At 39.2% G+C, this 13003-nt stretch overlaps 1 protein-coding gene across 1 annotated transcript in view; it reads right to left on the bottom strand.

Moving 5' to 3' along the window:
* Positions 1 to 485: 485 nt before the first annotated feature.
* The window catches only part of TEKT5 (tektin 5), a 33238-nt gene continuing 20720 nt past the window's right edge, over positions 486 to 13003 (bottom strand). Inside the window, 6 exon segments of the mRNA XM_080387018.1 lie at positions 486 to 5210; positions 5212 to 5327; positions 5331 to 5379; positions 8691 to 8728; positions 8732 to 8904; positions 10406 to 10551. Coding sequence (XP_080243144.1) covers positions 5171 to 5210; positions 5212 to 5327; positions 5331 to 5379; positions 8691 to 8728; positions 8732 to 8904; positions 10406 to 10551 — 562 coding nt within the window. The 3' untranslated portion in view covers positions 486 to 5170.

The following is a 13003-nucleotide window of genomic DNA, read 5'->3' on the forward strand; positions in this document are numbered from 1 at the left end:
GGAACCTAATTCTGAAGATCAGGCTCTGAAAGGAAACAAGACAAATAGTTGGATCACAGCCCTGGACTTCAGGAGAGCAGGCTTTGGCCTGTTCAGAGACACCATGGGATATGGTCCTAGAGAGAAGAGGGATCACCAAGGTCTTACTGTTTTTTCAAGGATGGCCCATTAACATAGGCAGGAAATAAACCAAAGGTGACAGGAGGCCTGCACAGATTAACAAGGAGCTGCTGATAAAGCTCAGGCTTGACAGAGATGCATACAAGAGGTGAAAGCAGTGTCAGGTCATCCAGGAGGTGTACAGAGGTCCAAGCCTGAGGGGATGGAAGAGCTACAAGAAAGGCATCTACAAGTGTATCAGCGACAAAAGGAAGGCTAAGGAAAATGTGGGACTACTGGGTGAATGGGGCGGGGGACACAGGGACAGCAATATAGAAAAAGCTGGGATATTCAATGATTTCTTCACCCTTGGTCTTTATTGATAAGATATGTCCTCAGAAATCTCAGGTCCTTAGGACAAGTGGGAAAGTCTGGAGCAAGGAAGAGTTATGCTTGGTAGAGGAGGATCAGGTGAAAATACAGGAAATTCTATTTAAACTCAAGACAAAACTTTTTTACTGTGGGGGTTATCAAACACTGGAACAGGCTGCTTGGAGGGGTTGTAGAGTCTCCATCCTTTGTAACAGTCAAAACCTGACTGGACACGGCACTGAGCAATGTGCTTTGGTTGACTCTGCTCTGAGTAAGGGGGTGGTTGGACTAGATGACCTCCAGAGGTCCCTTCCAACATCAGCTGTTCTGTGATTCTATGAAATGAGTGTTGCTGAAGCAGCTGCAGAGTGACGACCTGAAGGCTTGACTCCCAACTTCGTATCTTCAGATTGAATATTGCAGAGGTCAAAGTCAGTGCCTAACCTTACCCAAGACAGTAGTTACTTAACAAACTGTTGGCATGTATTCTTCATTTCATTTGGGATTTCTTATTACCTCAGTGGGCCTGCATGTGCTGTAAGTAAATACAGAACTGAACATTCCTTGACTTTTGGTAAAAATGAAAATGCCAAAATGCACCACTAGGAAGGGGGAGGGCAGGGGGATGCAGGTGTTGAGAGGTGCCTCCTATGCTATCCCCCTTAATAAAACTAAAACACAGTTATGTTATGAAAAAGTGCAATTGTGCAACTGTATTACCAAACAGTAATGGTATTTAAATGCAAATTTCCAATCTCATTACTCTTTTGTCTCCATAGTTAATATTCCTTGTCTCCTGTAATTCACACCTTAATATCCTGTGCTGAAAGCACATGCCAGGCCTTACCTAGGTGAATAGCTAGACCAAAAAGATTTGCCATGAGCACCATCACATATATTGACTGGGGACACAGTCTGTAAATTCTGTGTGGCAAGGCATTTAATGTGTACAGGAAAAATTCTGCTTCCTTGCTGTGATTTTAAAATTTAAAAAAATGAGGGAGGTAGAAGTGAACCCCTAGTAGATTTGGGTAAAATAAGCTACCTTCACTATAATCAGGAACCTTGTGGCACTGAACTGGGATTATCATTAGTGAAGATACTTAGATCCATTGTTTTCTTACTCTGGAGGTTGAGTCCATAAACCTTTATGAGCTATAGTTTAGATAATGTTAGGAAATAGCTTGTCTGGAACTAAAATTATCTCATTGTTTGAAACAGGCAGGGACAGGTTTTGGTCTTTTCTGCATTAGTCTATTTGCTATAAAACAGATCTTATCTTTCATTAAATTTCTGAGTTTATACATGGAAATACAGTAGATCTGGCTTCTTGATGTCTGTGGCTGCATGTGAGTACAATAATTAATAACCTAGTTCATAAGAAGAGAGATCTATGGAAAAAAAGCTGAAAGAATTTATATTCTGTTGGGGTCTTTTTAAAAGATTCTCAGGTTTATCTGGGTGAGTATCCTTATGATTGTTAGAAATGTGTTTCCTTTGACGTATTCCCACAATCCCACAACTGGGATTACCTTCATTCCGGACGCTGAGTGTAGATTCATTTATGTGGTAAATCAGCAGCAGAACAAGACTACAATGCACATTTTCTGCATTATCAATCTACCTTGACTTCTAAGAAGCAAATGGTGACTTATTTCTGGCCTTTTTGGATTTATAGAGGTTTATAGCCTAGGTCCATGGAAGTCTCCTCCTTTTCAGTAGCCTAAAGAAAACTGTTTACTTCTAAAAAGAGGATGTACACTATCAGCAAACATGAAGTGTGCTGCGTGTGTGGACACCACTAATGAAAGACAAGAGCATTTTCTTCACTGAGGTGTTTTTTTTTCCACTAGGATAATATACTTAGTGTCTTCTCGTCAGTTATAGTTAGGGAAGATGATGATTTTTGTACAGTGTTGTTATTTTTGAAGTACTCAGTAAAAATTTGTTCTTGCTGATAGTAGCTGAATCTCAGGGAATTAGTGCTCTCAGGCAAAATGATGCTCTTAAAGAACAGTACTAACTGTCATAGATCTATGGGTTTAGGCAGTCACTCAGGAGTTCACACTGTGTTCAAACAAGTTCAGTGTTGTTTGCACTGACAATGTACCAAGTGAGTACTCCACCCAAAACGAGGGCTGAGATCTCAGAGAGAACATTGCTGAACAAAGGCACAGTCAGGAAGGAGATGGAATTTGTGATGTTCAGAACTATTGTTCAGCCCCACCATCTCCAGCCCAAAGCTCCCAAATTTTCAAATTCAGGGCTGTGATTCAGGTGGACTTTTCACTGATGTTGATTGTTTTCAGACAAAGATTATTTTTTTTCTCTTTCTGTCAAGAACTAGTAAAAAAAATCAGCGCTCTCAGAAGTGCCTCCCTTCTGCTGTGTATTTCTTAATTGAGTTCTTGGCATAAGGAAGGGAGCAACTATTTCTAGCTATTAGAGTAGCTGTGTGAACTGGGAAAGCCTCCAACTTCTAGAAATATATTTAAAGGCTTTAAGAAGATCCAAATTTCCAAATAATTTTTTTCTCCTTTGCTTGGTCAGCTGTCAGTATTTGATAAATAGCGTGGGACTATTGTCAATATTTAACAGCTCGACACAAATATTATTCTTCATAAATTGTAAAAATAGTATATGAAATACAAATACAAGTGCTTTATACTATAGTTTGGTAGTAAGAGAAGCAAGTAATAAAATCTCCCTTGCCTCCATACAAAGGCATAGAGAGGGAGGAAAATCTTACCAGTGTGTCTTCCTTGCTGGGAAAAAAAACGGTGAGATTCCTCATTCCTCCCACCTAAAGTCATGTCTCAAGGGGGTTCTGTGATAGAAGTTTGTTGTGAAGTGTTTCTGTGTAAGAAACAGCAAGGTATGACTATTCATTCAAACCAGATTACAGGTGAAGTCTTCAGTAACAGAGATCTCCAGCAGCACATCACCAGGACCCCTTGAACTGCTCTGCAGTCATACATTGCAATACAAAACCATTATTTCTAGAACTTTCCCTATACTCAGAGAAATTCCTCCCCAAAAGCCATCATTTGGCTTTAGCTGACTGGATGGAGCAGCCTGCCCTCCCCATAGTCACGTGCAACACGACTATGGAGTTACCCTCCTTTAGAAAGTCAAGATGCAGTGTAGTCAGTGAGAGAGGGGTTTAACGAGTATCAGAAGTAGACCTGGGTGTCACTTCCCAATCCTGTGTACCAAAATGGTTTCCCATGATTTCAAAACTTTAGAAACATATCACTGTGTAAATGGCTGGACACAATAGCCAGGAGATATGGCTTTTCTAACTGAAGGAGAGAACCTGAGTGTAAGACGGCTCAGCCGTAGCCACATTCGGTGAGAGCTGAAGTTAACTCACACGAAGTACCGGCAGCTCTCAGCCTGGCGTGCCTCAGCAATGTTACTTTTGTTGGTAGCTAGATTAAGCCACCACCCACACAAAACAAAGGATAAGGAACAGAGCCAGTTTGCTCAGGAGACTTTCAAACCTAGCATTGTTTCGCATTTGGCGTGGGTCCAGCGTAAAATGAGGTTTGTGTGTTCCTAAAGCTGCCCTGTAGAGAGGACTCTGAGGCAGCAGGAAACAGCTCAGTTATTAGAGTTTTTTGCAGAGTAGTTTGCCAGTTACTCTGTAAATGAGTGTGAGTAAATCCAGGAAGAAACACAAACAGTGAAACATTATTACTCCATTTTGTCCCAAACGTGCTGCTTTACCATTAATTAAAACTAGTTCTTCCTCAAATCCTTTACTAGCATTACTGCGCTGTTAATATGTTTCAGCTGTCATCCAGAAGAGTCAGATCTCAAATCCTGTTCCATCCTTCTCCCCTCCACCACAGAGTAGTACTCCACTGCTACAACAATCTTGACTTACAGACTGAAGGATAATTTCAGCACACTTTAAGCGCATCATGTTTCTGTACATTGGTTCCATTCCTATTTTGTCTCAACTTTCTCATTAGTCGCAACAGAGCAACGGTACTGTCCTTGCTCGTGAAGTCCTTTGAGATCTAATGATAGATAGGACATGTTTCTAAACAGGTAAGACCTTTCAGACTTAGGCAAATATCACGAGTCACAAATAGTTCATATAAATAGGCAAACTTTCTTCATACTCATTTATATGAAAAACCGAATTTTCTCAGTGAATACAGGCTACGTGTGTACCTGAAGCAGTTGCACTGAAATTGCCCTTCAGCTTCTGTGAATCAAGTTTTGTTCAGCCTCCTCTAATTCCAAACACCAAATTTAGCATTGCTAGACAGGAGGAGAATGTAAGGATGGGGTAAGCATTTAAGCTAGACTCTTCCAGACAAGGACAATCATAGATGGCACATTATCCCGAACCCTTAAATCCTGTATTGTACTGATTATGTTGAGAAGTTTGGTGTTTTGGTATAACGTTTTTCTCTTGCTAGTGATTCCTGTTTTACAATATTTGCCTGGTTATTTCAGTGCAGTCTGATTCTGTTAGAATAAGTCTACTAATCCTGTTTGAATTAGTAGCAGCTACAGCTGAGAATATAAGGTTGCTCGAAGGAAAGAGGCATGATATTAATTTTCATTCGTTTATTTCTATGGGACTTCATTATTTGAGAAAACAGAATAATAATGACTTCCTTTGGAAATTATTTACAACCTCTGCAAGTTTTATATCATGTGCTAAGGTATCAAAGGTTACTATTCAAGTGTAGCCAATGAGCCGTGGGGTGCTGGGGAAGACTGCGCATGCCCATACACTTCTTGTCAATGAAGGAGTTTGTCTTCACAGAGATTTCATGTTCCAGCTTTGATTTGTTCAGGATCAGCATTTGCAGAGTATCATGGGCTTCTTGCAGATGTCACATTAAGGTCTGTAAGGTGTCATCTATAGTGTAAACTTCAGTGACAAGTCTGAAAAAAGAGAAGGGGACGGGCCGCTCACATAACCTCAGCAGTCCCTCACCATGTTCCTTTTTTAACAGTGGACAGGTCATGCGTTCAGGCAGGATTTGAACAGATGTTGGACTGAATTGATGTGGAACCCATTTGCCAAACTAGCTTGTGTAGCATCTATAAGAAGTGGTGATTTCTTACATGTGATGACCTTCAGCAGCAGATAAACCCACTCCGATATACCTTTATAATTGCTACCTTCTTCATTTGCAGTCTCTCATTTGTGTAGCCTCTCTAGGGCTCCGTGGCTGTGTTGTGTACCTGCGTATGGTCCTGTAGAATAAGTTTGGGATGGATGTTACTGGAGAGTGTTGCTGTAGTTTGTGATAGCTTAAACTTGTGCAGCAGAATGTGCTAAGCAGTCTAGATTTGGCACAGAGGGATGTTAATTGGAACAAGAACCACTTGCCAGAATAACCACTGAAAGCTCTGAAATCAAGAATTTCTGTGAGCTGATATTAGCTGCATTTCTTCAGTAGCTTATCAATGAAGATGTGGCAAATCTTCCTGTGTAGTCACTGAGCTGGTAAACTCTAAATCTGTCAACTTTGTTTTGTCTAACGATCTATTAATTGCTTGGTGCACTATAGACTATATTTCCAGAATCCACTAACTTGTTTTGGGATAGTCCCAGTTGCTTCAGCACAGAAAAACTAGACTTTATTAATTTGTTTTCTGTCTAATCCCTTCAACTACAAAGTTGGCAGCACACACCGAGATCAAGTGCCAACATCAGTACTTCCTTTTAAACAAACAGCAAACTCAGATAACATTTACATGTTAAGAAGAAGTGGTTCATTTAATATTTTTTTCCCCTATTACAGTTGAGCTATTGGGCTGAATTCCTTCTTGCTTTAAGCCACAAGAGAGAAATACACTTAAATTACTTAAAAGCAAAAAATCCGTAAAAAGTGAATTAGCAAATGCTTTTACTTTCTCAGCTAGGATTTTGTCTACAAGAATATCCATTTTGAGACATGAGCTCTACCAAAAACTGTGGTAGAAAAAAGTGTCAAGATTTCAAATACCTCATCAGAACTTCTATCTCTAATTGCAGTTATGATGAACATAACATTCAATGATTTGGGCTAAAGCATCCAATGAAACCTGGTCTGGTTTAGGGAGCTGTGGTAGAGAAAAATTCATATGTATTGGAGGAAGGGAGAACAGGATATGCTAATTATGTGTCAGTACAACTACATCTAGTAAACAGTGTAATTGTATAAACATTTTGGTTAAACTATTAGAAATCACATTAGACTGACAGAAAACTTGTGTGTATGTTAAGCCTAAAACACTTCCGAATAGCTGTGCCACAGCTTGTGAAGCCCTTATATACCCTAGAAGCTAGTAGGAGCAAAGATTGATTCAGAACCCCTATGCATTTCTTGGTTTTAAGTATGTCATGTTAATGTCCCTTCACTCTAATTGAAGAAAATATTCAAGGACGTTCTGACATTCCAGTGACTTTAGATGAAGCTTCCAAATGTTTTTAGACAGGACCCTTTGGAACATCAACAGTATCACTAGCTGTTGTGGGAAGAAGGAATAATGTGACGCCCTGCATTTTGGATCCTAAATCCAACAAGCTTTACACCTTGGATATGTGCAGCCCTGCTGACCAGATTGCCATAATCATAATGCTGTGGACATTTTTGTGGAAGAGATGGGAGGAAGTGGAGAGAGAACAAAACTCACTCTTGAGTATAGAACTGGAGTTGTATGTTAATATTTAAGGCAACCTTGTTTTGTGGGTTTTTCAAATAAAATGTTGATACTAGCTTATTTGCATACCTAATTGATGGTGCGGTGGTAACTGAGTGGCAAATGATCTGCTCCCATAGTAAATATAACTGCTGAGTGAATGCTACAGTCTAGTCAGAAGTTCTTCTGGTTTCTTACAGCTGAACTTCTGCATCCAGAACAGGAATGATTTGTGTGATATGAAGAGCCATGTGAATGAAATTATCCAAATGGATATAAAAGAATTCAGATACAAAACAGTATTTTGTGACTGAATGGATGGTGGAGAGCAGAGCATGAAGTTGAAGAAATCTAATACATGGATATGCCAAAGGAAATGTCAAGGAAATCCGATTAAGGAGATATGATGCTGAAAAAAATGTATATTGCATTGTACAATTAATGGTCTAAGAAGTTAGAAAAAGTTAAAAGATACCAGTACAAAAACCCTATGATTTATTGCCACTCCTTTGTTTGACTGGAAGCTTTTTGAGCTGATAAAACATTGTTTAGGGAAAATAATATAAATACTCAGATTAAGCATTATGTATTTCATTAATGTCATTGTATGTGAAGCTGTTGAATACAATGGGATTTTGGTAGAGACAAAAATAAAAAAGGTAATGTTTTTCTACTTTTCATAAATATATGAAAAATTATTTTACTGGACTGTGAAACTCCAGCTATGGGAGAAATCCTGGTGCAGTGTTTCTGGAGAAAACCCCACAAAGCATTTTGAAGACAGTATTTTAAATAAGACATACTCAATAGGGTTCTTTTGGATCACTGATGTGTTCAAACTGGATTGGAGGGAGATAAATGGGATTAAAATCCAAAAGACCCTTCTTCAGTTATTAGGGAAGGAAAGCTGGTATCTTAGACATGTATATCCAGAAAGACACGATATAAACTGTACAGTGGATCACAGCACATGGATCACCAAGCTGATGCCAGCATGTGCTGGGAAACTCCCACAGCTGTATAACCAAAATGTATGCCAAATGAGCTAATCTATACCAAGGTGATACTGCAGTCACTACATATTTGAAAATTAGTTGAGGCAGTAAGAGGTGCTGCCTCATTTTTATCTGCAATTGACTTTTTAAGGAGCTTGACCATTAAATAGCTTTTCACACCAGGCTTTTTTCTGGGATAACATGTTTCTAAAATTAGGTATTTCCTAAAGTGAAATCTTGTGTTTCATACAGAATGGAATTAAAATCAATTCCTAAATACCAACTTGGACATGAGACTTAATCCCAACAGGTATCAGTCACCAACAAGCAATTGAGCTCTCAACTGGCCTGGGGGAGGGATTCTACAGGCAACCACACACACTGAACGTTAAATGTTTTGGCCCATTATTTCAAGGTAGCTACTTGGATTTTACTTCTTCCTACCACAATTTGTATCACAATGTAATGAATGTAATTCTCATCTCATCAAACTGATTCACACTGTCGTTAAATTTCCTGTTCTTGAGTAGTCATTGGAGGAAGGGAAGGAGTAGTCTGGCCTTTACTTACTGAAGCTGAGGTGCATCCCAGCAGAGTTCTACATTGGGTCATTTAGTTCTTCCCTCCAGGCGTGTCTGAGCCACATTCAGTGGGTACTCCTTTGCTTTTATGGATCTCTCCAGTACCACAATTGTATTTTCTGTCTGGAAGAGTTCCTGAAGTATCTGAATGAAGCAGAACGTTTTTGTAAGCCTCATGGTGCACAAAAAATCAGAACTCACCCCTGCTTTTAAACACTGCTATTGGAACTGCTTCCATTCTGGCATGTCATTTTGTTTAATTTAGGGGAGGAGATTGATGTAAGGTTATAGTAATGGGATGGTTTTGTATAGTGTTGGCTTGATCTTGCCATTTCTGTAAAAGGACATACGGCAGTTAAATCTCCTAGGGGAGACAGAAGGAGGGGCCTGTACACTTGTAAATCACATGAAAGCATTTAATGAAGTTGTTCCTGGAAAGCAGGCAACCAACTTCGGCTGAGAAATGCACCATCTCTTTCCTGTTATAAAACTGAGAAATTTGTAGGCAAATTGGCATACAAATTTATTGGAAGCAGAAGAACAGCACTGAAATATTGTGATGGGGAAAATGCTAACAGTGTTTTTGTGATAAAGCCATTTTCATAGAGGCAGTGTTTGTAGCTCTACAGGGACTTATTTCCATTTTGCTTCATTATCTAATTTTTCTTCTAAATAAAAAAAAATCTGCTGCTTGATCTATGAACACTTTTGCAAAGGAAAAATGCTTAAAACTGTCACTTTCATTTAAACCTTCATTCAATTCTTATTTCCTTTTGCCTCATAAAAATTCAAAAGCAATCAAATGTCCCCTGAAATTGTTTCATACTCCAAGTATTGTGGGGATATTTGCTGCAAGAACATATGAACACAAGTCATTTTCATACTGAAACTAAATTCTCAATGTTTAGAAAACTCCACTGGGAGCTGTAGAGGGAAGACCAACTTCTTTTAAAGACTTATTTTCTCTAAATGTGGAAGATACGGAGTGAAACGTCACCAAAAAGGAGTAGCCTAGGGAATTAGTATAGCACAGTTTTTAGTTGCAGGGCATTTATCGTGTAATCATAGTATTTCTGAGAATCCTGTAAGCACTTCCTGTATGTTTTAATCTTTATGAAAAAATGAGAGAAAATGCAAAGGAAAAGTTCTTCTCAGCCTTAAAAAAAGAAAGAAGAGAGGAAGTGTTTATATTCAGGTAACATTTCCCAGACAATTGATTATTATGTTCCTTTGCTTTAGCATTGCAGCCAATGTGGTGAACCTGTTCAAGCTTTTCCTGTAGACAGCTTTAAAATGGAAGAGAACAAATTGAAATAATGTAGTTTCTCAGCCAGTCTACTGAAATCAATGCAACTTGAATTTCAACGATGACTAAAAATGGCATAATGTGATTTAAATTATGCTGCTATTTAGATCTTGCCTACACACTAAGTTGTAGCAGGTTTGCTAATGATGTGTGTGGTTTGGAAATTAAATTAGTTCCCACTGCTGAAAGGTTATTTGTAGACAAAACCCGAAGAGTTAAGGATACCAGGAACCTGCACCCCAGTCCTAAATCTTTAAGGGTTTGTTGACACTGTATAGTAGAGCAATGTGAAAGACCTCCTGGCTAGCACTGTCCCAGCCTGTTTAACCCTTACAGCAATGCAACTTTGCAATAGATGAATCATCTTGGACCCTGAAGAAGTAGCATATGAACATGACCATACTGATTTGAAGCCAGGTCTCCACACTGTACTGAGCCCTTTGGGTCCGAGGCTGGTTCTCCCAGAGCTAGCTTGAGGGCATCTTCATGCAAAAAGAAGCCTTTATTGCTTACAGATTGCAGGGGGGAAAAATCTGGTTTGTTACTGAAGGGAAAACAGTATGCAAGAAAGTGAAGCTAAGAGTAGTAAATTTCTCACTATAATTTTATTCTGCAGTAGTTCCTTCTTAATTAGGTAATTACTGTAAGCTAGCTGTGTTTTAGAGGAAGTATTTATGCAGGCAATCCAGTGCACTTTGGTAGCTATTTGTTTTGTAGAGGAACTATCTATGATAAAAGTGCTTTGTTAGATACATTCTTTTACATCTTGTCTACAATTTTACTAGTTACGCACACTTCTTTCTGTAGAGAAAAACCAAGGGAAAGAGATTTAATGAAGTTAAATGTCTTCATTATGCATCAAGCCCACATCCTTCCTTTCCCCTGAATGCACCAAAGATTCGGGTCTTCTGCTCAGAAGCAGAATTTGAGTAGAGTGTTGTCAAAACTTTGTTATTTATAACCTCCCTAAGAGAATCCAGTGTGTGTTCATCTGTACATGACAAAGGTGAGGTCCGATCCTAGGCAGGCCACTGGTGATTAAGGGATGTATGTCAGGGAGTTTTACAAGCCTGTCAGTCCTATCCTTTGCTCCCACTGTTCACCTTTATTGCTAACTAAAAACGTCAACCTGTGGGGACATACCAAGGCTGTGAGGCAAAGAGTACACAGTGCTTTTAGAGGTCACCCGCTGCTTAGCAGGGTCCTCCTTTCCTGTGTTTATGTTACAGCTTCTGTCACTACAGTGGTGTTTCCCATACTACGCCTTTCTGCGTGCGAGTGAGCAAATGCACTGTGATACAGTTCAGTGGGGTAGTGTGAGGATGATGGCCTCTTGCATTAATTCTACTTACAACGTGGAGCAAGTTGTACTCAGATTTATTTCTTTTTAATGAAAAGTGTACTTCAAAGTAAAAACAATGAAACAAAGCAGCATGTATCTCAGCCCAGTAAGAACAGGGCAAAGTTATGTCTCCGTTTCAAAAAAGATTGAGGGGGGTATTTGTTTTCTACTTATACTGGAATAGAGGACTTCCACTCTCAGTTCAGATTCTCAGTAGGACCTTTGTGATTCAGACTTTAAGCTTTATTGGTAGTAACACTTTCTCTTATGGCCAGCAGTCGAAAATGGTGATTCACCTTTGTGGAGCAAATCTATCAATGAAACAGTGCAATTAAAGTAGCCCAGAGCACGTAGTTAGAAGTGAACCATGACTATGAAACCAGCTCCCCAGAGCAATGCTGCAGTTCACAAATGCACTTATGTTATGGTTATGTATGTATGTAATGTGTATGTGATGTAGCCACTGTGCTGATGCTTTCTGTCCTGTGAAAATATGGATGAAAACAATCTAATTTATTCAGTGAGTGGAGTTAGGTTACAAGCTCTCTTATACTTACTAGTGTTGTTTGTTCTAATCAGGTTAGAGAAGAAGAAGAAATTTTCTGCAAGAAATTTTTTCCTGCCCTCTTTCTTTGTAAGTGGTGTAGGTATCTTGTGTTTATTCCACACTTGGAAGAAAAGCAGGAAGCCATCAAAGAGAACACAGCATGTGCACAGAAACATACTGCCGCAGACTCTAGAAGCATGACACAAATCTGTAAGAGAACCAGGGAAAGAAATTCAGTAGTCTTCAGTATTTCAGATAAGTGCCACTCCTCTGCCACAAATCTTTATCATATAAGGGTTGCCTATGGCTAACTTTGGCCGTTCCATTACTATATGACAATGCTTCTGTAATGGTTGGGTGCCTTTTACTCTTCCATTCAGCTTGCATGAAAAAATAAATTATATATCAGATGTATTTTTAAGATGCAGAAGAAAAAAGCTGATTCTAGTACAGAGAGTACTGAGCAGGTTGTCCATGTGTAAACTGTTCTCAGTCTCTTGGGAAGGCCATTTTCATTGAGCTCAGCTAGCGGAGAGAACTGCAGAAGAGTGGTTTTCTGAACCCATGCTTTTCTCAAATCCTCTTCTGACACATTTACATGTGGCCATGGTGCAAGTACAATCACCAGACCACAAACCCATGTATTTCAAATTCAGTAGTAACATTTCAAGTACATGAATGTTGGTAATCATCAAGCCTGAGGTTTGTTTCCGTTCCTTCACAGCACTTACTGTGCTGTGTTATCAGACAGCACCTGGCTGGGCCTCATTGCCCACTGTACACATAGCAAACATAGGTCTTCCTTTAGTGACACAGAAGCGAGAGACTATATTGTTCTCTCTTTTCAGAATACAAAGTCATTTCCATACAGAATGGCATATAACTGTCATAGGGCAATAGTAGTCTTATATCTGGAAGCGACTCAAGTATTTAGAGCTTGCACAGCCCACAAATTCACACAATGTTAATGTTTGAAAAGGGCAAGCTCTGAAGTCTGAATAGAAATTGTTTCTCTTTGTTGAGAATATAGTGGTTTGTTAGCTTTAAAAGAGAGCTTTCATCTAAAAGTCACTGAAAACTGAGTTGTGTGTCCGACCCTTATAACAC

Source organism: Falco punctatus (assembly GCF_963210335.1).
Source record: "Falco punctatus genome assembly, chromosome: 4".
NCBI lineage: Eukaryota > Metazoa > Chordata > Aves > Falconiformes > Falconidae > Falco > Falco punctatus.